The sequence below is a fragment of the Lissotriton vulgaris genome, chromosome 9, assembly GCF_964263255.1.
Source record: "Lissotriton vulgaris chromosome 9, aLisVul1.2, whole genome shotgun sequence".
NCBI classification, from domain to species: Eukaryota; Metazoa; Chordata; class Amphibia; order Caudata; family Salamandridae; genus Lissotriton; species Lissotriton vulgaris.
Window position 1 is genome coordinate 249,772,619 of NC_141697.1, and position 24,068 is coordinate 249,796,686.

The 24,068-nt window shown below is 48.1% G+C and overlaps 1 protein-coding gene across 1 annotated transcript in view; it reads right to left on the minus strand.

Annotated features, from left to right (window-relative positions):
* The window catches only part of HGSNAT (heparan-alpha-glucosaminide N-acetyltransferase), a 580,634-nt gene that overhangs the window by 289,720 nt on the left and 266,846 nt on the right, over positions 1-24,068 (minus strand). Inside the window, exon 9 of the mRNA XM_086937464.1 lies at positions 18,204-18,234. Within this exon, the coding sequence (XP_086793590.1) occupies positions 18,204-18,234 (31 nt within the window). The remainder of the gene's footprint in view (positions 1-18,203; positions 18,235-24,068) is intronic.

Below are 24,068 nucleotides of genomic sequence, written 5' to 3' on the forward strand. Positions count from 1 at the left end.
AAGTAGCAGATATGAAAGTTTGGAACCCCCGAAGCCCTCACGTTCATATGGTAGGGTCAGAGTGTCCCAGGTAATTCTTGACTGTTTTCCCCCCATACCAGACGTAGTAGTACTGTACTAAGTGCTGCAAAAAACATATTAGTTAGCAGGATCAGAATGTTATGAAACAGTTACAAGAACTGCAGCAGTATCACCATTTTTCACGACTGCTATGAGGTCTGCCATACTCAGAGGCAGTTTCAACCAACGCTCTATCCGGAAAGACCGGTTTTTCTGCGCTGGCCCATCATTAAGCCGTAGTATTTGATCTGAGTCTTAATGAATGTGTATTGCCAGATATTGGACTGGGTTGTTGCATCTCACCAGTGGGAATTCTGTATCTATGTTACATTGGGCAGGCGTTGGGGGAAATATCACTGATTTACCCCAGTTTATATGTAGCCCAGACAAGGCACCGTAGCGAATGATCTCTTTCAACACTGATCCCAGGTTTTCATCTGGGTGTCATATGTAAAGGATAATTAAATAGAACTGGACCACTTCCGAGCAGCGTGCATGCCAGAGCTGGGAAATCTAACCTTTCAACAATCTTGCAGGATCGGGCAGCAGGTTGTTATTCTGCAGCCTCACGCACCATGCCAAATACTAAAGAAAAAAGAAAAAGATAAACCACAGGATACGACATCTTCAGGATTAGTACTCCACTTACAGAAACCCTTTTCGGGTTGGAAGTATCACTGAACATAAGAGATCCCAAGACACTTACAATAGCCCTGAAGAAGTCGCGGGGTAATGCCATGTAACAGCGACAAAACACGTGTTGGCTAAGAAACAAACCAAGTGAAGTACAAAACTTTCTTCGCTTACAGATGAACCTGAATAAATTACCTCGAAAAATACAAGACATGCCTTATTGTGATACATAGATTCTATTTCATGCTTATAATTTCGAAATGTGTGCAGAAGATTTGTTTCTTTGTCGTATGTAAAGGATAATGTCATTGGCATAGATATTAATTAGGAGTGGGCCTGTCTTAAATTGCAGACCCCTGTGATGGTGCCGTTCCTGCAAGTGGTGCACCAGTGGGTCCAACACTATTACAAACAGTAAGGGGGGATAGCGGACATCCCTGCCGTGTTCCCCGAGAGGGAAACAGAGGTGATGTCAGTGTCCAGTATAAGTGAATGCGTGCTGTGGGCTTCGCGTATAGCAGTTTAATAATTGCAGTGAATCCAAGTAGGAGCCCCATCCTGCACAGCGTTGCCTATAGAAAATGTCATTCCAGTGAATCGAATGCTTTTTCAGCATCCAGCAGCGCTGCAACTACCGTTACGGTGGGTGAAATTTTATGGAGTACCGCAAAGACCGTATATAGGGTTATGGCTGTGGATTTTTGAGGGACAAACCCAGATTGATCTGGTGATATCATTTGGTCTCGTAATAGAGAGATCCTGGTGGCTACCATTTTAACCAGGAATTTATTATCGAAATTCAACAGTGAGAGTGGGTGACAGGAACAGCACTGCAATGGGTCTTTACCCGGTTTGAGGAGCAGTATTATTACTGCTTCGCAAAGCGTAGGTGAAAGGACCCCTTTTTCCATCGCTTCCCGATAGATTTCTAAAAGATAAGGGGCAAGTAGGTGCTTATACACCTTGTAAAAACAGTCTGAGAAGCCATCAAGGCCAGGCGCCTTCGTCTTGTCCATGGCATCTATGGCCAGGATTATTTCCTCTTCTGTAAAGGGTTCTCCAAGGAACTGTTGGTGTGCCAAATCAAGCCACACCAATGCCACCTCGTCTAAATAACTGTTACTGTGTGACGCGTCAGCAGCGACCCGTGTGGTGTATAGGTCAGTGTTGTAGGTAGGTATTTTGTTTTGAATGCCAATATTTTCAGCAATGATGGCGGACTGCCCTTGCACTTGACGACTTAAATGGCAAGAACCGCTATGTCACACTCACAACACATTAATGTAATTTCCTGGAACGTTAATGGCCTGCAAAACAAGATCAAACGCACAGTGGTGCTCCAGTACATTCGCAGGCATGCCCCTGACGTGGTCATCCTACAGGAGACACATCTGCTGGGGAACTATTGTAGGGCACTTGATAGGTTTGGCTACACTCTACGTGCACACGCTGGCTTTACCACGGGCTCCAGAAGGGTGGGAATCCTTGTCAGGAACTCTCTGCCGCTGGTCGTGGGGCGACGATGGCTAGATCCCCATGGACAATATGTGGCGCTGTCAGTGCAATGGGAAGGTAGAATATTGAATCTGTGCTCACTCTACATCCCTCCAAAACTACACAACTCCACTTTCCCAGACTTAGGAAAATTGCTCTTGGAGATGCCTGCCGGGACACTGGTCCATGGGGGGACATGAATGATGTCATGGACCGAGGCCTTGATAGGTCGCAGGGGCCAATGACCAGGGGAGGGGCGAGTCACCTAGGGGACTTGGTACAGGCGATGGGCTTAGTGGATCTGTGGAGGGTGCATAACCCATAGCTTAGGCAATACACGCATGTCTCTGCGGACCATGGGTCTAGATCATGGATCGATTACCTATTTACCCAGACTGGCTGCATGGGCCTCTTCCGGGATGGCCACCACAAAGCGAGAGCCATATCCGATCACTCACCAGTGGGGGTGCAGTTGACGGGCCCTAGGCGAGACTGGAGTGTCCCCCCATGACTAGACACCTTCTTGTTTAAAGACCAGGAGTTCCAGGAGAAATTTAGAGAAAGGGTAGACCAGTACTTCGCTGAGAACGTATGCTCAGTGGACTCCCCTGGAATAGTCTGGGAGGCTTACAAGACTGTGGCTAGAGATTTTGTGCAGGCTGAGGTCAGACGAAGGCGCAAGGAAAAGTATGCCCAAATTGATAGAGCAGGAGCCACGCTCTAGAGGATGAGGGGGGCAGGGATGTACGTTGTTACAACGCATGCTTTTACCACACATGCCTTTACACCGCAGGTTTTTCAACGCAAGTCGTTACAACGACTTGCGTTGGGGGGTGCTGGAGAGTGAATAGTTTAATTTACTATTCCAACTCCAGTCCCAGTGGATAGTAGGGAAGGTGTTGGATAGTAAATTAAACTATTACCTATCCTAGAGCGCCCCCCAGCGCAAGTCGTTGTAATGACTTGCGTTGAAAAACCTGCGTTGTAAGGATACTGCGTGGTAAAAGTTGCGTCGTAAAGGGTGTTTCCCGGGGGGCAGTACCCAGTGGCCAGTCCAGAATAGGCAACACAAGGCACGCCTCCTAGGTAAGGAACTTAGGGATGTACTCACGAATCACGCGCAATCGCGCTCACTTGCCACCCAGCGACGGGTGTATGACTTGGAGGACAAGGCCAACAAAATGATAGCCAGGCTGGAGAAGAGGGACAGGGACCGAAACTGGGTGCCGGGGATAGAGCGGCTGGATGGCACGGTGAGCGACACTAGCGCGGCGATAGCGGAGGAATTCGCGCTTTACCACGAAGAGGTCTACAGGTCCCAGAAAGACTCAGGAAGAGTGGGAGTGTCATGATTTTCTGGCCCCCTTACAGCTGCCCGTACTGGAACCAACTGACAGAGATATTCTAGACTCCGAGATCACGGTTAAGGAAGTGGAGGAGGCCATGGATGATCTGCAAACGGGAAAAGCCCTGGGGCCCAATGGGTTCCCAGCGGAGGCGTTTTGGCTGCGTGGCTAGTAGGACAGCCCCGCACATGCGCACCATGTTCCTGGAAGCGAGGGAGGTGGGGAAACTTCAGAAAGATCTATGACTGACGACGATCGTTGTGATCCATAAGGCTGGAAAGCCACAGATAAAGTGCAGTTCCTACAGACCGATATCCCTCCTGAACTATGAGACGAAGGTCCTAGGGAAGATTTTGGCCACGCGGTTGGGAGCAGTGGTGCAATCCTTGATCCACCCGGATCAATCGGGCTTCATTCCCCATAGGAATACGCGGCTAAACCTACGGCGCCTGTTTGGGGTGCTGCAGTCAGTCTCCGCGCGCCCAGGGGCGCTGGCGGCCTTATTATCTCTCGATGCCCATATGGACTTCGACAGTATGGAATGGCAGTTCATTTATGCGGTTTTGGAAAAGCTAGGGTTTGGAGAAAATTTTCGCTCTTGGGTGAAATTACTGTATACGGAGCCGCTGGTGCGGATCCGAGTCAACGGCGCTATGTCCAGAGAGTTCCGACTGGGGCGCGGCATGAGGCAGGGGTGCCCCCTCTCCCCGACCCTTTTTGCCCTAGCGCTGGAACCGCTGGCCCACTGGATAAGGACGGACCCGGAGGTGCGAGGAATCAACTTAGGGGGAGGATGGGAGGAGCGCATATCGTTATATGCTGACTACATCTTATTGTACGTCCAACAGCCGGTGGCGTCCATCCAACGGCTGATGGCTCTGTTGCTCAGATTTGGAGAGTTTTCCGGTTACCGCATCAATTGGTGTAAGTCCCTGGGCTATGTCTTGACGGGGCCACAGCCGCCAGTGATGGATGACTGCAGAGGCCTGGTATGGCGAGAAATGTTCCGCTATCTGGGAATATGGATTACACCTTCTGACACTGAATTTTATCACTTGAATGTACAGGCTCATCTGGAGAGGCTCCATGGTGACGTGGTGCATTGGAGGACCCTCCCACTCTCTCTGATGGGACGCGCCGTCCTATTCAAAATGATGGCTCTCCCACGTTTTTTTACATTCTGCAAAGTTCACCCTTTCCGATCCCTGAACATGTTTTTAAAGTGGTGGAATCGGAGCAACGTTCCTTGCTATGGAATGAAGGTTGCCCGAGAATGGCCCTTAACAAGCTGCAGTGGGAACCGTATGAGGGAGGCCTAGCCGTTCCAGACATTCGTCTGTATTACTGGGCGATACAGCTGATCAATATAAATGGTTGGGTGTTTGCCCCGCAGGAGGAACCCGCCTATAGGGCGGATCGTATGGCCCTGAGGGTTGGGTCGTAGTTGGCGGCACTCTACACCACAGGGCGGTAAAAACGGCCCTTGCCGCCTCAAACAGCAGTGGTAGTGGGGGTCTGGAGGCGGGCAACAAGACGTTTGGGCTGGGAGGCAAAGCTCACGGAACAAACGCCCCTGTGGGTTGGCAATTTCCTCCGTGAAGTGGTGCGACTGCCGGTGGAGCCTGATTGGTATAGATGTCTTGGGGGATGTGTGGAAGAGAGGGGCGATGGTGGACTTTGCGACCTTACAGGCTGAGTTTGACAGTTACTTACCTTCGGTAACGCTTTTTCTGGGAGATACAGGATCTGTCTGTGGATTCCTCACCTTATGAATAACCCCCTTGCGTCAGCAACGTTCGGAAAATTCTTCGTAGCACGCCGGCGTGGACGACGTCATAGGAGCACAGCATCGCGGGCGACTCCGTCTGACGTCACCAACTCCTTATTAGGCCTAGGTCGGCGTGATGACATCAGTTCCGCCCTTTTTTCCGTGCCTTCGAGGCACCCGGACGGACCAATGACAGTAGATATACAAATATACAGTGTACAAGGTACATACAAATCAAAACAGCACACATAGTGCGCGGCAAAGGCATAAATATCCCATTATATATACAAATATAAATATAAAACTACATATACTCAGGTATAGCAGAGTGGACAACGGGGAGGCGGGTGGGTCAGTGAGGAATCCACAGGCAGATACTGTATCTACCAGAAAAAGCGTTACCGAAGGTAAGTAACTTGTTCTTCTGATAGATACATCTGCCAGTGGATTCCTCACCTTGTGAATAGATTCCCACAGCAGTCCCCACTCCCGGAGGAGGGTGTCCACCCTGCTACACCAAGAAATCTTGGAGGACAGAGCGCGCGAAGTGGCCATACCTCCTCACCTTGGAATCCAAGCAGTAATGCTTCGCGAAAGTGTGGAGGGAGGCCCAAGTCGCGGCCCTGCAAATGTCCTCAACAGGCACACCTCTAGACAATGCAGAAGTAGCAGTAGAAGTAGAATGAGCTCTTATACCCACAGGAGGGTCCTTACCCGCCAAGGAGTAGCAGATCTTGATGCACAGAATTATCCACCTGGAAAGTGTGCACTTGTGCACCGCTCTACCCTTCCGGCAGCCAGCAAAACCAACAAACAGCTCGTCGTCCAACCGAAAGTCTTTAGTTCTGTCCAGATAAAAAGACACCGCCCTCTTACGGTCCAGACGGTGCAGTCTCTCTTCCTCCTTGGAAGGGTGAGGGGGAGGATAGAAGGTAGGACAAGTAATGGACTGTCCTAGATGGAAGAGAGTTACCACCTTAGGTAGAATAGCAGCCCTGGTCCTAAGAACCATTCGATCAGCATGAATGGTCAGGAATGGGGGCTTAAAACTAAGAGCTTGAAGCTCACTCACCCTCCTTGCTGAGGTGATCGCAACTAGGAAGACCGTCTTAAAAGACAAAAACCTCATGGTACGCTTGTGTAAGGGTTCGAAGGGAGAACCCATCAAGAATGTTAAGACAAGATTTAAGTCCCATTGAGGCACGATAAATGAAGAAGGAGGGAATTTATTAGTGAGGCCCTTCAGAACCTCAAAACCACTGGAGATTTAAAAAGAGACGGCTGATCCGGCAAACAGAGAAACGCCGACAACGCCGAAAGGTAACCTTTGACTGTTGCAACAGCAAATCCTTGTTGTGCCAAAGAAAGAGCAAACTGCAAAATATCAGACAAATGAGCCCTCAAAGGGTCAATAGCCTTCTCCCTACACCAAACAACAAATTTAGACCATCTATAGGAATAGATGGACTTGGTGGAGTCACGCCTGGCTGAAAGAATGACATCCACCACATCGTGAGGGAGAGAAAAGGAAATCAGGTTGCCCCGTTCAATCTCCAGGCATGAAGGTGTAATGTCTGGAGGTAGGGGTGTAGAACCTGCCCCTCCATCTGAGAGAGGAGATCTACCCTGAAAGGGAGACGGAGCGGCGGGTGAGGTGGAGTAGGTCCGTGTACCACACCCTTCTTGGCCAATCCGGGGCGACCAATATGACTTGGGCCCGGTCCTGGCGAATCTTCCTCAGAACCCGAGGAATCAAGGGTATGGGAGGAAACGCGTAAAGGAGTTGACTTCCCCAACTCAATTGAAACGCGTCCCCCAAAGCTCGCATCGGATACTGGAGACTGCAGAATGACAGGCAGTGAGCATTCTCGCGAGTGGCGAACAGGTCCACCCGAGGGGTCCCCCACATCTGAAACATGTCATGAACAACCTCCGGATGGAGCCTCCACTCGTGATCGGCAGAGAACTGCCAACTGAGAGTGTCTGCACGTACGTTCAGAACTCCGGTCAGATGATTTGCCATCAGACAAATCTGATGGTCCTGAACCCAGGACCAGAGACGCAGAGCCTCTCTGCAGAGACACTGCGACCCTACTCCTCCCTGCTTGTTGACATACCACATAGCGGTCGTGTTGTCCGTCAGGACTTGAACCGTCTGACCGCGAAGAGAAGGGAGGAAGGCCTTGAGCGCCAGGCGTATCGCCTGCAACTCTAGAAGGTTGATGTGAAGCAACCTTTCCTCTGGAGACCAAAGACCTTTGACTTCCAGATCCCCCAGATGAGCACCCCACCCTAGAGTGGATGCATCCGTTATCACTGTGGCCACCGAAGGAGGCAGTTGGAAGGGCTTTCCTTGAGACAGATTGCCTTCCACGCCCCACCAAGACAGATCAGCTGCAGCTTCTCTGGAGATCCTCACTGACTCCCTAAGATCTCCGTTGTGCTGATACCACTGCCTGCGGAGGCACCACTGGAGTGCCCTCATGTGCCAGCGTGCATGGTTGACCAACAGAATGCAAGAAGCCATCAGACCGAGCAGACGAAGGACCTTCAGGACTGGTACAACCGCTCCATTGTAGAATAAAGGAATCATTTCTTGTATGTCGCGAATCCTTTGAGGAGGAGGGAATGCACGACATACAGTTGTGTCCAGTACCGCACCTATGAACAGGTTGCGCTGGGAGGGCACCAGGTGAGACTTGGGTACATTTATCGAAAAACACAACCTGTACAACAACTGAGTTGTCTCTTGCAGATGATGGAGCACCTTCTCTGGCGACTCCGCTTTGATCAGCCAGTCGTCCAGATACGGGAATAGCGGTATCCCCGACCTCCTGAGATGTGCTGCCACCACTGCCATCACCTTGGTGAAAACTCAAGGCGCAGTAGTAAGTCCACACGGAAGGACCGCAAACTGGTAGTGTTGCGACCCCACCGTAAAACGGAGATACTTCCTGTGCGACTTCAGGATGGGGATGTGGAAATAAGCATCCTGCAAGTCGATCGACACCATCCAGTCTTCTTCCAACAGCGCTTGAAGAACCTGAGCAAGAATGAGCATCTTAAACTTTTCCTGTTTTAGATATAAGTTCAAGATCCTGAGATCCAGGATTGTCCGAAGCCTGCCATCCTTCTTGGGGATCAGGAAATACCGGGAGTAGCACCCCTGACCCCTCTCCTGCTCCGGAACCACCTCTATCGCACCCTTTCTGAACAATGCCAGGACTTCTTCCTGCAGGAGAAGCAGGTGGTCCTCCGAACAATAACCTTGGCAAGGAGGGTAATTGGGAGGGACCTCCTGAAAAGGAAGTGCATACCCATTTTCTACGAGATTGAGAACCCAAAGATCTGATGTAACCGATTCCCAATCCCGTAGAAAATGAGTAGGCCGACCCCCTACCAGACCCGCGTGATCCGGAATGGCGGATCTAGGGCTGCTTTGCTGTTGTAGGTGGGGGGTGGGTATTAGAGGAGGAAGTAGAGGAGGAGGAGGCCTGACGTCCACGTACACGACCCCTTTGTCTACCTCTGTATGATTTATACAGAGGGTTCTGTTGTTGCTGCTGTTGTTGGCTTTGTTTGAAGGGACGAAAGGAGGACCTCCCAAAGCCCCTGAACTTCCTGGTGGTAGAGCCTTTTGCTTGCTGGCCCAAAGATCTAGCCGTTGCTCGGCTTTCTTTGAACCTCTCCAATGCCGGATCCGCTTTCTTCCCAAAGAGGCCAACACCATCAAAAGGCAAATCCATAAGAGTAGCCTGAACGTCTGTAGAAAACTCTGAAGACTTTAGCCAAGCGGCTCTTCTGGTGGCCACAGAAGAACCCATCATCCTAGCCACAGAGTTCGCCGTGTCCATGCCACTCTGAATAACCTGGAGGGCCGCCGCCTGAGCGTCCAAGACAACCTCGTTGAAGTTTTTCCTGTCTTCCTCCGGAAGCTTAGCTGACAACTGCTTCACCAAACTCATTAAGGCATGAACATACCTTCCCAGTAGGCAAGTAGCATTAGTAGACTTCAAGGCCATGCTACCCGAGTAGAAAACCTTTTTAGCAGCCTGATCCAATTTCTTGGAGTCCTTATTTCCAGGAACCTGGGGAAAAGAGCCTGCAGACCTGTTCGAACAAGCGGCCTGCACCACCAGACTTTCCGGCGAAGGATGAGAAGTCAAGAACTCAGGGTCACCAGGTGCCACCCTATAACGTCTTGAAACTGATCTGGACACTGCAGGTGCAGACAAAGGCTTTTTCCAAACCTCTAAAATCGGTTCAGTCAGAGCCTCAGTGAATGGCAGAGTCGGCTCAGCAACCGAAGATGGCGAATGCAAGACTTCCGTGATATTTGATTTGAACTCCACTGTAGGGAAAGTCAAATTCAGCCATGTCTGAACTGGGGTGGCAGAGTGGGCTAAAGCACGTTGATGGATTAAACCCAGATCTTTTGACTGGGTGTGAGTGTTTGATTGGTTCAGATGCTCCGTCCATTACCACCCCCTTTTGTACCGCAAATTTAGCAATTCAGCATCCTTTCTGATAACTACATGGTATGGCATCACATCCCTAGAGGGTGCATCCGAAACCACAGGGAACCCCCATTCTGGAGAAAGTTCCAGGCTACTTGCACTTTGCAGATCTTCAAAGCAATCCTCATGCTCCTGAAGCTCGCCTTCCTCCACTTCAGGTTCCCCATACTCCTTCTCCTCTAATGGACGCTGGGCCCTACGCCTCGACCACTCCAGACGAACCAAAGTCGTCGGATCCGGTAATGACTCCGACTGAGTCGGAGCCGGCGTCCAGCGAGGAACTGGAACAACAGGTGGTTGAGAAGATGGAACCGGCGTCGAACTCCGATCCAAATCCCAAGGTCGCTCCGGAGCCGGCGGCGCCGTACCGAGCCAAGGAGGATATGGCGCCGGCATAAATGGTAGAAAAGGCGCTGGAGCATAAGCTTGGGGAACACCCAAGTTATATGACAAGGGACCCATGGGACCCGCAGGCGCTCCAGAGGGGTACATTGCCCTCGCATAAACACCACACATGGCATTTAGGAAATGCGAAGGGTCCTGACCAGGAAAGGGAGGGTACGAACCCAATGGCTGCTCCGATGGAGGCTGCTCCGGATTCGGCTCCTCTTGACCCTTTTGACCCTCCAGGTCATCCTTCGGAGTCGGTGTCTGAGGATCCACAACCTCTTCATGCTCCGAAGACTGTCCCGAAACCGGAATCGGTTCTAGCTCCGGATCCGGAGAATGCTCTGGAGACCGTACCGGCGAGGCTCCACCTTCAGGAGAAGGAGACACAAAGTCCTTATGATGTCTTCGAGAAGACTTCCTCTTCGAGTCTGATGACCCCGAATGATGCCAAGAACTATGCTTCTTCCTCTTGTGTTTTCTTTTCGAGGATCCCGAAGCATGCCTAAAAGCCGACTTCGACGCCGACTCCGATCTGGCCCTTGACCTCGCTCTCGACCTCGATTGCGACCTCGATCGCGACTTCGACCTTGACTTCGGCTTCGAGCTGGAACGTCTAGATCTTGATCTCGAAGATCTCTTGGCTTCTTTACCTTTAACTTTGGCCAGCAGAAGTTTTGCCTCCCGTTCTCGCAGAGCCTTTGGATTCATCTTAAAGCAGGATCGGCAGCCCTTGACATCATGATCCGAACCAAGACACCATAAGCAATCTTCGTGTGGATCAGTAATCAACATCATCCGGGCACACGAGCCGCACTGCTTGAACCCCGTCTTCCTCGATGACATCTTCGACGAAGAACAGAAACAGAAACACACAAATAGATACAAAGTGACTATCTGAATCTCAGAAGATCCCAGAAACCGTTAGCGTTGACGATGCGGAAAAAAAGGGAACAGATTTCATCACGCCGACGTAGGCCTAATAAGGAGTCGGTGACGTCAGACGGAGTCGCACGCGATGCCGTGCTCCTATGACGTCGTCCACGCCGGCATGCTACGAAGAATTTTCCAAACGTTGCTGACGGAAGGGGGATATTCACAAGGTGAGGAATCCACTGGCAGATGTATCTATCAGAAACGCCCTACTTGCACACATGCACCAGTAGGACCGGCTGCCTGAGTATGCCTCACTTGAGGACAGACTGTTATTAGACCCCATGATTGATAAAGCTATATCCCTTACCTACAAAAAGCTTGTAAATAACCTCCCAGACCCGCTGGGACCTCTAAGAGAAAAATGGGAATCAGATCTGGGGCTCTTAGATGATGCCGATTGGATTGAGGCGCTACAGTGCCCCAGAGAGGTGGCGATACGTGCCAGATTTAGGCTGGTCCAGCTGTGCATCCTCCATAGGTCCTACACCCCTCGTACGGTGCAGTATAGGATGGGGTATGCGTTGTCCGGTTCTGCTTGCGGGGGTGTGGGGAGGAAGGTACTTTCTTCCACATCTTATGGGACTGTGCCAAAATTCGTACATACTGGGCCCGACTTGAGGGTATTATGGAAGAAGTAGTAGAGGCAGAGGTACCGATGGAGGCCAGATGGCATATCCTAGGAGTGACAAGCGATATAGCATGGCCCAAGGGAGACTAGACATGGCTGGCCCTCGCGAGTATGGTGGCCAAGAGAAATATAGCCAGGATGTGGGGGAGTGACCTCCTACCGACGGTGGAGGAATGGAAGCGGGACTTGGACTGGTGCCAAAGGGCGGAGAAAGTCATCTACAGCAGTGGGGGGTGCCCCAAGAAGTGGGGGGAAATCTGGTCGGCATGGAGGCGATACAGAGGGGCGTGGATGGACACCCAGTCCGGCTCTGCGTAGGGGTTAAAAGATACGTACACACAGCTTCTTCCCTCTACCTTGACAGCTTGAGGATACAAAAAGATAGGTGTTTTATTGCCTGGGGTCCCACCGCCTGCGACCAGAGTCGCTGATGGATACCTTGCTGAAGGGAGAGGGGGGGGGAGGGCAGGGGATAGGGAGAGTGCCATAGTGTGTGGGGGGGGGTCTTACACTGGGTATTATAGGGCCTCTACATGCAGCAGTAGCTCCCACTCGTGTTTGACATGGAGAGATGGGCGGAGCTGGGTCATGTGTAGGGGTGCATATTTGATTGTATTGTTATGTCCGCCAATGAACTTCTGATGCTGATGATTGTGCGCTGAAATTGAGCTGTTTTTTTATTGTAATAAATAAAAATATATATTGTCAGCAATGTAGGTGCCCTCTGGCCTCTTGAGAGCAGCAATGTAAGACTGGCCCCTAGGAGGCTGCGGCAATCTTGCAAGTGTACAACCTGGCCTCTCTCCTTCCCCGTATCTACGGGCCACTGCGCATTTTCCCAAGTAGTGCACCTCACGCTCTGCTGCCCTATGAAACTCTGCCATTAGAGCGGTGTGTTGTTTTAACTGGGTATCTTGGTTCTGAGATGCTGGGGCCTGGTCTGCCTCCAATAATTGCTTTTATTTTTGGAATAATGTACGCCGCAGATCTTTAAAGGATTCCTGCGACCTTAGATATACCAACCCCTCTTATGTATGCCTTAAAGGCCTCCCACAATGTAGCCCAGGTGGTTACCGTTCCTTTGTTAATCTCAAAATACTCTAGTATTGCTGTACGCAGTTCCAACGGGAATAAGTCATCACAGAGAGCCATCTCAGGAAATCTCCAATGCCACTCCACCCCATCTGCTCAGGGGATATGGAGCCACAGGATGACCGGTGAGTGGTCGGACAGGGTGCATGGCAAATGTTGTATAGAGCCAATCCATTGTGTCAGATTAGGTGCAAGAATCCAGTAATCTAGGCGAGTCCAAGTGTCAAGTAGCGCTGAATAATGTGTGTATACTGTCTGTGTGGGGTGCTGGTGGTGCCATGCATCCAATAAACTATATGTTTTCCTCAAATCTGCCAGCACGCATCTAGATCTTGACTTAGCGTCAGAGGTGTTCACTGTACTATCATGCTGTGGGTCCAGTGGCAGATTAAGATCACCCCCCATGCAGGTATGATCTGTTTCCATTCAGTCAATTTGGGCCATTAGGTCAATATAAAACTCCAAACTGTCAGTATTTGAGACGTACACATTACCTAGAAGCATAGTGTACCCTAATAAGCAGCCTTCAACCAGCAGGTAGCGGCCTTCCGCATCTGCCTGCATTTCTGTCTGGAAGGGGACACACTTATGGACCAGTATGGAGACCCCCCTCACATACATACTGTATGCCGCAAAGTAACGGTGGGAAACCCATGCCGCAGCAAAGGTGGTGGACAATGTAGGCGATAGATGTGTTTCTTGCATAAAAGCGATGTCTACTTGGTGCCTATGTATTTAATGCAACACTTGTTTACCCTTACATGTGTTATTAAGTCCATGTATGTTCCAAGTATTTAGTATACGATCTGCTATGGGGCAGGTCTTGCCGTCGAAAATCATTGCTGTACTAGGGAATATGGGATGGACAGTGAAAATAACAATTATGTGGTACCAACAACATTCTGATCAACAAATGAGTGTAAGTCAATCTCAAACTACAAAATCCCCCACCCATCCCTGTTCCAATGCTGTGGGGAAATTACATTCCCAACAATGTATGCTATATAAAACCATAAGCTAACATTTTAACAATGAGGTGTGAACACACTTTGGTGGCGGTGACGCCACGCCGAATCCCTGTTTCCTGCAAGGGAAAAACATTGGTAATGCAAGGTACTACATGTCATGCCCTAAGTCATTTAGCCTCAGCTGGCACAGGATGAATCCTGCCGTTTTATGATCCGGTGTGGTGTATCCCTATAGTGGGACCTCTGGGCCTGGCGAGGGAAAGATGAAGGTCCACACTAGCGCTAGAGTTGGAGTTCGGAGGCGATCGATTCGGCGATATGGGTTGGCGGGACCCCCTGTGCTGTACAAAATGTTCGGCAAAACTCCTGTACTGCTCTCGGGGTGTCGTAAATACGTGACTTGCTGTTGACCTCTACTCTTAAGCACGCTAGATATAACATCCCGTATGTAAGGACCAAGTTATGGAGCATCGCTTTAACTACAGCGTATTTGCGGTGGGCATCCTGGACCATGGTTGTAAAGTCAGGGTAAAGAGAGATTGAGGATCCTTGCCAGTTAAGGGGCCCTTTTCTCTCGCTAAGTACAGCGCTGTGTCCCTCATGTTTAGAAGTCGGGCAAAAAGCGGGAGTGCGGAAGACCGGGTTCGGGAGAGGCCCCAGAGTGCAATGAGTTCTGTCAACCAGGGAAGAGGTGTGGTGCAGCGGACAGGGTGGGTGAAGAGGTGTCGTGCAGCGGCCAGGGCGACTGAAACCAGACGCTGGGGCTCACGGTTCAATCCTCGGCACCAGCGGCAGGTCAGCCCAGCACCATGTGACTCTGGGCAATAGCTCGATAAATCTTCCTGACGGTCCCCAGCACTGGGATGGCTCCGAGTAGCTATGCGCTTTACAAATACTGGTTTTACATTTAACCACGAATGTGGGTGTGAAGGAATCCCAACCAAACTAGTCGAAGTTGTTCCACAAATCCATCAAGGCGGACCATGTTCGTGGATTCAGGAATGCTCAAAATGCGGATATTGCTGCGTCTGTTTATGGCTGCCAGATCTTCATTTTTTATTGCAACTCTTTTTAAGAGTTTTTCCATTCACTCCAGCCGTTTGGACGTCTGGGCTGAATTGTCCTCCCGATCAGAAGTCATGAGCTCTTCTGTGTCCAGCTATCTCTCATGCCAGTCCAGGCATGCCCCCATTGAGTCTAGACAAATATCCAATGCATCAAGGTCTTTGAAGCCTGCTCTCAGCTCTACCATAAGCGTGGAGGTCTGTCTTGTTTACTCCCTCTGCCATTTCGGGTCCAGGTCCTTCCAAGTACGTTTTGACTTTTCAAAAATTTTGGTGTGCGCGGTTTCGAGTCCCTGCTGACCATTCCTGTCAAAGAGCAGTATTGCGGCTATGTACTTCCACAAGGGTGGGACTCGGGTCCCGGCCAGGCCCTGTGGTCTACACTGGGGAAAAATGGAGGATGTGTAAGTGGCGGGCTTCGGCCAGTTCTGTCAGCGCAGCATGTGCCTGGGGTGGGGGGGGAAGGGGGATGCGCAGGGGAGTGTTCCCTGTGCCTTTACTTCTCTTGCTAGGCAGTAGTGTCCCAATGACTTATTAGCGATCGCCGAAGCCAAATCCCGTCCGGGTCCGCCTCCTCCAGCATTAAGCATTGGTCATGGAGCCTTCCAGCTCTCTGCGGCAGAGCTCCACAGGTTCCAAAAGGAGCAACAGGTCTCTCTACACTGCCACCGCTCGCCCCGGGTACTTGGCCTCTCCACTATTTAGTGTGCCACACTGCCTCGTAGGTTCAGCAATTTAGGCCTCTGTGGCCCGCTCCCGCACTGGTACAAATGTCGGCTGCATCACAGTATCTGTTGTCCTTTTTTCCCCGCAACTGGGCTACGCGTTCACGTCTGTGCCTACAGCACTGGTTACACTTTGCGGATGTTTCCTGTAGCCCCTTGCATGACTAGGATTGCAGGGAGAACAGTGGATCTACAGAGCTGCGCAGCCATCTTGGTCGGCAGCTTGGCCATGCCCCTGAGGTCAACGTAATTGAGGAGAGTTTTGGAAGAACATTTACCAACATGAAGTGTCACTGGAGTATATGATCGGCACCTAGTGAAATAGGAGAATACTAAATGTGTTCAGGTGGGAACAAAGCAATACGATATCTGTGCCATGGTTTGATATGAAATGGAAGCTCAAGTGCCCGATAGCTCCTACGGATATCATGCCTAACACTTTTAGGGTTGCCTCGAGCAGAGATCAGGGAGGCAACAAGGTGGTGGTAGTGCACTTCTTGCAATCAGAGGTGATTGGTGTAGATGTCCCAACTTAGCTCAAAATGTGTAGGGCAACTCTCCCTACAGAGGTGAAAACTTTGGAAAGCTTCAGAAACTAAAGGGGGAAAACTTTGGAAACTGAGACTGTTTTAGTTGGCTTGGGGACTCCACAACAGAGGGAGGTAGTCACATGCGTAACCAACAAAAACCGAGGAAAGCAAAGAGCTGATCTTCCTGGGTCTAAGCAGCACCACACAAAAACTGAGAAATGAGCTTCAAATCATAAAGCAATAGCTGTAGCAATGGGTTGTGGTGCTTTCCACTGGTAACCAGCGAGACTCCCTGTGCAATGTGAGACATTGAATTACCAATAATGAACTTCAAGAAGTGAATGAGAGCTATGTGAAGTGGCTGAATGTTCCAAGGGGGTGGAGATGGATGCAGCTGTGTCAAAGTTGCGTGTTATATTTTTCTCTTTTACCTTTGAATCCTCCTCCTTTTTTCTTCATATCTTTATTGATTCCTTCCAGAAAGCGTCTGTTTCTAATGATCAAGTACAATTTTGTATCTCCCTTTTAGAGGTGTGGTCCTGGATAGCAAGAAGTATGTTGAGTAGTTGGTATCCCATAAGAAATGTATCACTGTAATATATTTTTCTCTTGGCCTTACACACAATGAAAATAATTTAACTTGAGAATAGCTGTTGGCTGTCCAGTGGCATAAAAGAGGAGAGCAATAAATGTAAGAAACAACAGATGATTCTTGGTTGTAAGTAAAACAACCCTAACTCTTCAATTCAATTCAATTAATTATCCTTAATCTAATCCTAATACTGACCTTGAGCCTCACCTTTATTAATTTAAAGAATCAGACTTGACCTAATATTAACACTAAACCCAAACTTTAGTTAATTATAATGTCATTTAATAATTATAACTAACATAACCCTAATACTAACCATTAGTCAATTTATACTAAATAACATTTAAAATACCCTTACCATAACACTAAGTCATACCCTACCATTAATTAATTAAATGTAGGTTTAAATCTTGTTAACCTACTCACAACAACAATCCTAACCTAGCCTTTAAAGTAAATCTAATTAAATGTAATAGGTAGCCCCTGCCTTTTCTGTTTTGATAAATGTTAAATTAACCCTCATCCCTTATTTAAAGTACAGCACCTTGAAAGTACAATCTATAAAACGCTCCGTCAATGCGCAGCTGCATGAAGCACTTAAAAAAGAAAAGTAAATAAGACAAAAGTGTGTGCTTAAATACAGTTTCCAGTTACAACATGTCATGGCCATTAATGTGGCCATTGTGGCACTCGATGCCTAACAGTTAGGAAAAGTAAGCTACATGCGTTTTTCAAATGCATAATTTTCTAATACTTTCAGTTCCTCTTTAATATTAAGAAGTCTCTTGAAATGTAACATGAATGTAGTAGGAAGTATTGATTTACATAAATATATTGTGCATAATGAGACACATCGGCTTCAGACATGGCTAACCATGGACTGAGTTTACTTCACTTGGCCTTGAGATTAAGATGACAAAGAATACAATAGATTTGCTTGGCCCCGGTAATCATGGACCAGAATCCTAAAAGAGTTACATTTGCAGCTTGTTAACAATAGTGAGGATATGAGTTATTCTTATTATAGTTGTGTAGTTAAACACAGAGTATGCACTTTTTAAAATGCCATAAGTGCACTTCCTCTCTTTTCAACTTTTGTCCAACTTCCTCCTAGCTTACTCTTCCAGCGGAGTTTGGTGTCTCTCATATGTCTCTGTTCAACTGACTTCCACTTCCCCATCTAAATATAGTGTTTTCATTAATTAAACTATAAAACAAAGTGTGCTATAAGCACAATGCAATGGAAGCCTACTTTTCAACACTACAGCACCCATAGACGTGCAGTAGCAAGTCATACATACAAGGACACTTGTCCTTTGGTCTTCAATCAGAGTTGCATAACTCACATACCATGTTGCTAATGTGAAAGAAACAATGCAAGGATGCTACCATTAAACTATATGCTGTCCGATACGTACAACACTGCACAGAAGGCGATTTAGAAGGTAACAGAAAAAACTTACCAAGGAAATACGAGATCAGCTAGGGTTAGTCCTACAGAGAAAAATATTAAAGATAGACATCTTGTTAGAGTAATATTCTTCCAATGCCATTGCGATTTCAAAACCAGTTACTGGTACAGCACATCAAAAACGTGCACTTCATTAATTCAGCATTTCTAGTACATACTGTTCAACAAGTAGGACTGCTATACATTATTCTACTCTAGAAGGTATTGAGGGAAAAATGTAAATGTCACCTATATTTAATTGAAGAGTTATAGTCTACATACTATTCAGAATCTGAGCCATATTGTGATTATTTGACTGAGTTTCAGCAGTTTAAAACATTTTGGTCAGTGGAAGGACAATGTCTTTCCAGGTTGAGCTCAGCCTCCGATATACTTAATGTCCTCACTCCTCAGTTCAGAGTATAGAATTTCCTCAGCAAGAAGCACTGAGAGTGCAGCACAAGGCTGGGAACACATGGTTTATGCTCTAACATAGAAAGAGAACAACACCAACCTACCTTGAATCCACGACCATGAAATGGATAGACATGCTCTAACTCTGATTGCATATGCTTACCAGAACAATAAAGATTCTACTAGTTGAGGGAGATGTATTAAATCTGATTAAATATTTCATTCATCCTTAATTAATCATAATAGTATATATTAATACATTTTGCCTAGCTCCATGTCTTGGGGAAGTGTAAATTATGAGTGTTTTAAGAATTGTCATCAAGTGCACAAATCGGTTAAGAAAAATGCAATAATAGAATCAGAATGGATGTTCATTTATTTATACTCTAGAAAGTGATTCAAACATAATTTGCCTAAATAGCTCAAAAACAGCTATCTGTATTTCTTTAATATTCTGTTTTAGTGGTGAGGCACAGTTAAGATGGTCTTCTTTCATTGAGTAATGATATAACCTAACAGTGCTCGCTACACTATTGATACAGAATTTATCATTGTTAAAATCTGAAAATCATTTGAGGGGCTTGGTAAAGGGTTCATAGCTGCCTGGGATCTTGAACTCATGCTTGAAAGTGATATCCAAGCAGAGACCTACTTCGGATGTTGCTATCTGGAGGTTCATTTCAGAGATGCCACACAAATGACAGGTGATTCCTTGATATTCAGTGGGTGTGGTGTGCAAGATGAGAAGCAGAGCTGCACCATTTGCTTTCCATAACTTCGATGATGGTCGAGCAGATGACAGCAAGCAACTCCGAGGCAAATGAGTTGAGAGCCACAATGGAAAGCCGCCCCATGTGTTTTTACCAATGGATAAGCAAAGGCTTTAATGGATCTATTGTTTTTTAATTTTCTAAAACAAATACAGTTAAATCATAAACTCAATGCTTTCTCATTATAATGCAAATGCTACTTTTTACATCAGGTGTATAATCTCATGAACGCTGTTCTAACATTGGCATTACAATATAGAATATAACTAAGTCATATTAAGCATTCTACATGCATCTTTGATAAATAAATTACTTGGAGGTGGTTTACTATGCCCAGGATATAGGAAGGCTAACTGAAAGGAGACAGCGAGCTTGAAGTTCGGCTTTGTCTCGAGAATGAACCAAGGTAAACTTTTTGGATAACATCAGCAGAACTGACCAAGATCCAGCTAGAACTAATAGACAAAGTGGAGCACATGCACCAGTTGGTCCTCAAAGTATCACCACAGGGCATTTTCTTGAACCTTTTGGAACAGCTTCACAGACAGTCACTTTAGCCGACAAGTGCAGACCAATATTTCGGTCTAAAACTATAGAGGTTTTTCGCGAAATAGGCAAGAGAATTTGGAAGACAGCCATTCTACACATGGCTAGAAAAACTGTGACAAAGATGAGGCTAGAATCTTAAGGGCAGAGAAGTTAACTGATGATTTGGGGATCCAACAGGTAGTAGAGTTTACTTGTTGTGAAGAAAATGAGTTCGTAGACCCACAAATCGTTGCTACTGAATTTGTTGCTTGAATGAATTTTAATTTTATTAACAGTGTTTTCAGCCTACACACAGAGTAAGAATGCCTTTCACACAAGAAAAATACATTCTTAAATACAGAAAGCATAAAAACACTTTACACAATATAAAATAGCTGGTTAAGATTGTCACAAATTCATACTCTTACAAAAAGAATAGGAAAGGCTAAAGATAACAAGCCGGAGGGAAGAGAGGGGAGGGGGGAGGAGAAATGCGACACGGCGTTGTCTCCACTGGTGTCCTGCCACCGGGGAGTGAGTCTTTGTCTAACGCTGGCTACGCCACGCCAGATGAAATTTAATTATGCACAATTTTGTGTGACTTTAAGCTGTATGGCAAATGCACAGATGGTTCCTCCTACTCTAACCTCCATACGGCCTCTAATCAAGAACTTGTTGAAATCTACATTTCAGTGCTGTTTTGGAGACTTTCTGCCTGTCCTGTATGTTCTCTTTGTTGAGATCCCGGTCTTACTCTGTTGGATGTGTTATTTTAAATGTGCCTCTTTGAAAATACTGTCATAAGCGAGTGAAATTTTGTATATTAAATAGATTTAAAAAAAAAAAAGATTGAGGCCTGTGCCGGAGCGTAGCTCCGTGGTGGGTCTGCCGGAGGCATCGCGGTGCGGCGGCTGCACCCCGGAGGACGGCCATGGTGCCATGGGTAGGTGGACGCATCCCGCGGACCCCGTGTGCTGATTTGCAGGACGGGCAGGGACAGCACTGATTCCGGTGCGAGGGAGTGCTGAATGTATGGCGTCGGCCCCGGACCGGCTGAGCCTGCCCCACAGTGTAACCAGCGGGATCTTTGCGGGGCTGTGTAGAGGGCGATTCGTGTGAAGCCTGACTGAAGGGCAGTGTCAACACCAGGCAGACAGCGGCGTGTGCGGTGGCCACGGGCAGCGCCAGAGGTTGTGGCCCCGCCAGAGGTTGTTTACCCGCCATGTTGCCTGGTGATCCTGTGAGCCTACTGTGAGCTGGACTTTGAGGCTTCTGCAACGGCCGAGTGAGTGGGGTGGACACGTTAGAGGGAGGCTTTGAAAGGGAGCCCGAGGCCTGCTGGTTCCTGTCCCGTGCCAGGGAGCAGTGGTGAGACGTTCCCAAGAGCGGCTTCGGAGTCCTTCAGTGGCTGCACGCAACTGAGTTGGCGCTGGTACCGGACAGAGTTGTGACAAGGGGAGGGGGCGGAACAGGGGAGGGGGCGGAACGGGGGAGGGGGCGGAGAGGGGACATGCACTGATTCCGGTGCGAGGGAGTGCTGAATGTATGGCGTCGGGCCCGGACCGGCTGAGCCTGCCCCACAGTGTAACCAGCGGGATCTTTGCGGGGCTGTGTAGAGGGCGATTCGTGTGAAGCCTGACTGAAGGGCAGTGTCAACACCAGGCAGACAGCGGCGTGTGCGGTGGCCACGGGCAGCGCCAGAGGTTGTGGCCCCGCCAGAGGTTGTTTACCCGCCATGTTGCCTGGTGATCCTGTGAGCCTACTGTGAGCTGGACTTTGAGGCTTCTGCAACGGCCGAGTGAGTGGGGTGGACACGTTAGAGGGAGGCTTTGAAAGGGAGCCCGAGGCCTGCTGGTTCCTGTCCCGTGCCAGGGAGCAGTGGTGAGACGTTCCCAAGAGCGGCTTCGGAGTCCTTCAGTGGCTGCACGCAACTGAGTTGGCGCTGGTACCGGACAGAGTTGTGACAAGGGGAGGGGGCGGAACAGGGGAGGGGGCGGAACAGGGGAGGGGGCGGAACGGGGGAGGGGGCGGAGAGGGGACATGCACGCGCCCGTGACTTTTAAGGTCAATGCGCATGCGCATAAGCTTAATGCGCATGCGCATTGACCTTAAAAGTCACGGGCACTGCAAGGAATCGCCACGATTCCTTGCAGTGCAGATAAAGTGTGGATAACTCGCAATACTCTCGCCTTGCTCGATGCGCATGCGCATCGACAGGCGAGACCTAAAAAAAGATCCCCTCTTCTTATCGCCAAGGTGCCTGGACTGTTCCTAAAACCATGTCAAGTCATCGACATACTAGATTCTTTCAGGGGCCAAAGTCAAGACCAACACAATTCCCCATCTTCACCAATTTTGCTCTCGGGTTCCAGAATTTCCTCAAAATTATTCCAGTGTATTTTGTTGCTTGTTCGGACAAATCACTTAGAAGAAAAAAATGTCTTCCTCGGCTGTTCTAACTGTTCTCGTTTGGGCAGCTTACTAATAGTGCTCGTTCTTGTGGAACAGTAAATCGGGCAGTCTAGTAAAAGATGTCTCAAACTTTCTGTAGCGCCGTGGACACATTTTTTAGAAATAGGTGTTTCTTCTGTTCAGGGTTTGTTTAACAATAAACAACCTCCTCTCATCAGTGCGAAAGCCTCCTTTCTCTGTGGTTTGTTAGTAGGATTAAATACTGCTGTGCACTTAGAAAAGGATCGAATATTCTCCTGTAAGCAACGTGGGATTGATTGTGCAGTGCGTCCATTCTCCATTACTTTGCCAGATGCATACAGTGTTTAGTGACCGCAGAGTTTAGTTGTCTCTGAGATAATTTGGAGATTCTTTGGCGTTAGGGGTAGTGCCAATGTTAAGTTTCTTACTTTCTTTAAGCCAGAAATTCATGAAGGATGATTTACTATTCATCTTAAATTGTTCCTCCTAAGCCCAGTTCAACAGGTTGTTGTGACCCAATTTTAATCTTTTTAGACCGTATTTCATAGGAGCCATCTGGCATTTGTTTTAAATGGAGGTATAACACATCTGATTCCAGGATAGCAGTGGGAAAGCCTTTCAGAAGATTGAGGATTGATTTCCAGAATTTGCTTGCATAAAGGTCTACAAGGTTAGTACTCTTATCCATACCCCAGCGTTCTACGCCATAGGCACTTTGGCTTCCAACTTTTGTTAAGAGGACCTTGTCAATGTGGTTGGAAAATCAGGGACCATGATTCCTAATCAGTCTTGCAATGGCATATGCCGTAACCTCTTTTCTAGGGTAGTTTGAATATGTAAGGTCCAGATGAGATTTCTATTTATTTCTACCTACAGATATTTAAAGGATTTCACTTCCTCTAGTGTTGAGCCATTTATGAACAAAACATATTTCTTCTTTCTGATTATGTTGAATGCCATGATTTTAGTTTTCCTGGTATTAATGTTAAATGGGTTGTTTTACACTATGTTTCCATGGCTACCAGTTGGACCTGCTGGCCCCTACCAGTTATGGTGATCAAGACTGAGCCGTTGGCATAAATTAGGCTGGAAATGTAAAGCCATTCACCATGGGGATGCCATCTGTGGCTGTCCTTACTGTGTCATAAAGATAATTTAATGAACAGAGAGACCAAGAGAGGGGCCAACAGGCGCAATTGTTTTACTCCATTCCTAACATGGAATATTTGACTGATTAGCTCTTTTTGGGTTTGTTTCCCTTGCGAAGTAGTATCTGTGTATAAGAGTTGGATTCAGGGCAAAAGGGCGTTATCAATCCCTTATCTGGTCCCATGGCGTGGCCATCGGACCAGATCGAAGGTTAAGGTAAAAGCTAAGAAAGCTACATAAAGGGGCATTTTTGTGGCAGTAATGAACTTATGCACGATAGGCAAACAGGTGAATATCTGATCAATGGTAAACAGGCCTCCTCTGAACGCACCTTGAATGGGAGAGAGTATGATTTCTTTGGTGACCTATGTAATGCAAAAGCCATGCAGTTCCTGGGGGAAGGAAAGGAAGGGAGGATCTAGGTAAGGGAAACTGAGACAACAGATCAGGGGACCTGATGCTCAGAAGCAAGAGCCCTCACACAACTGTGTGGGTGTCATACTTCATCATCAGGCAGCTCCTTGTTGGGCCGGTGCTGCAATGCCTAAAGGGCCCTCACAGGGGGCTCTTAGCTGGAGGTCTTT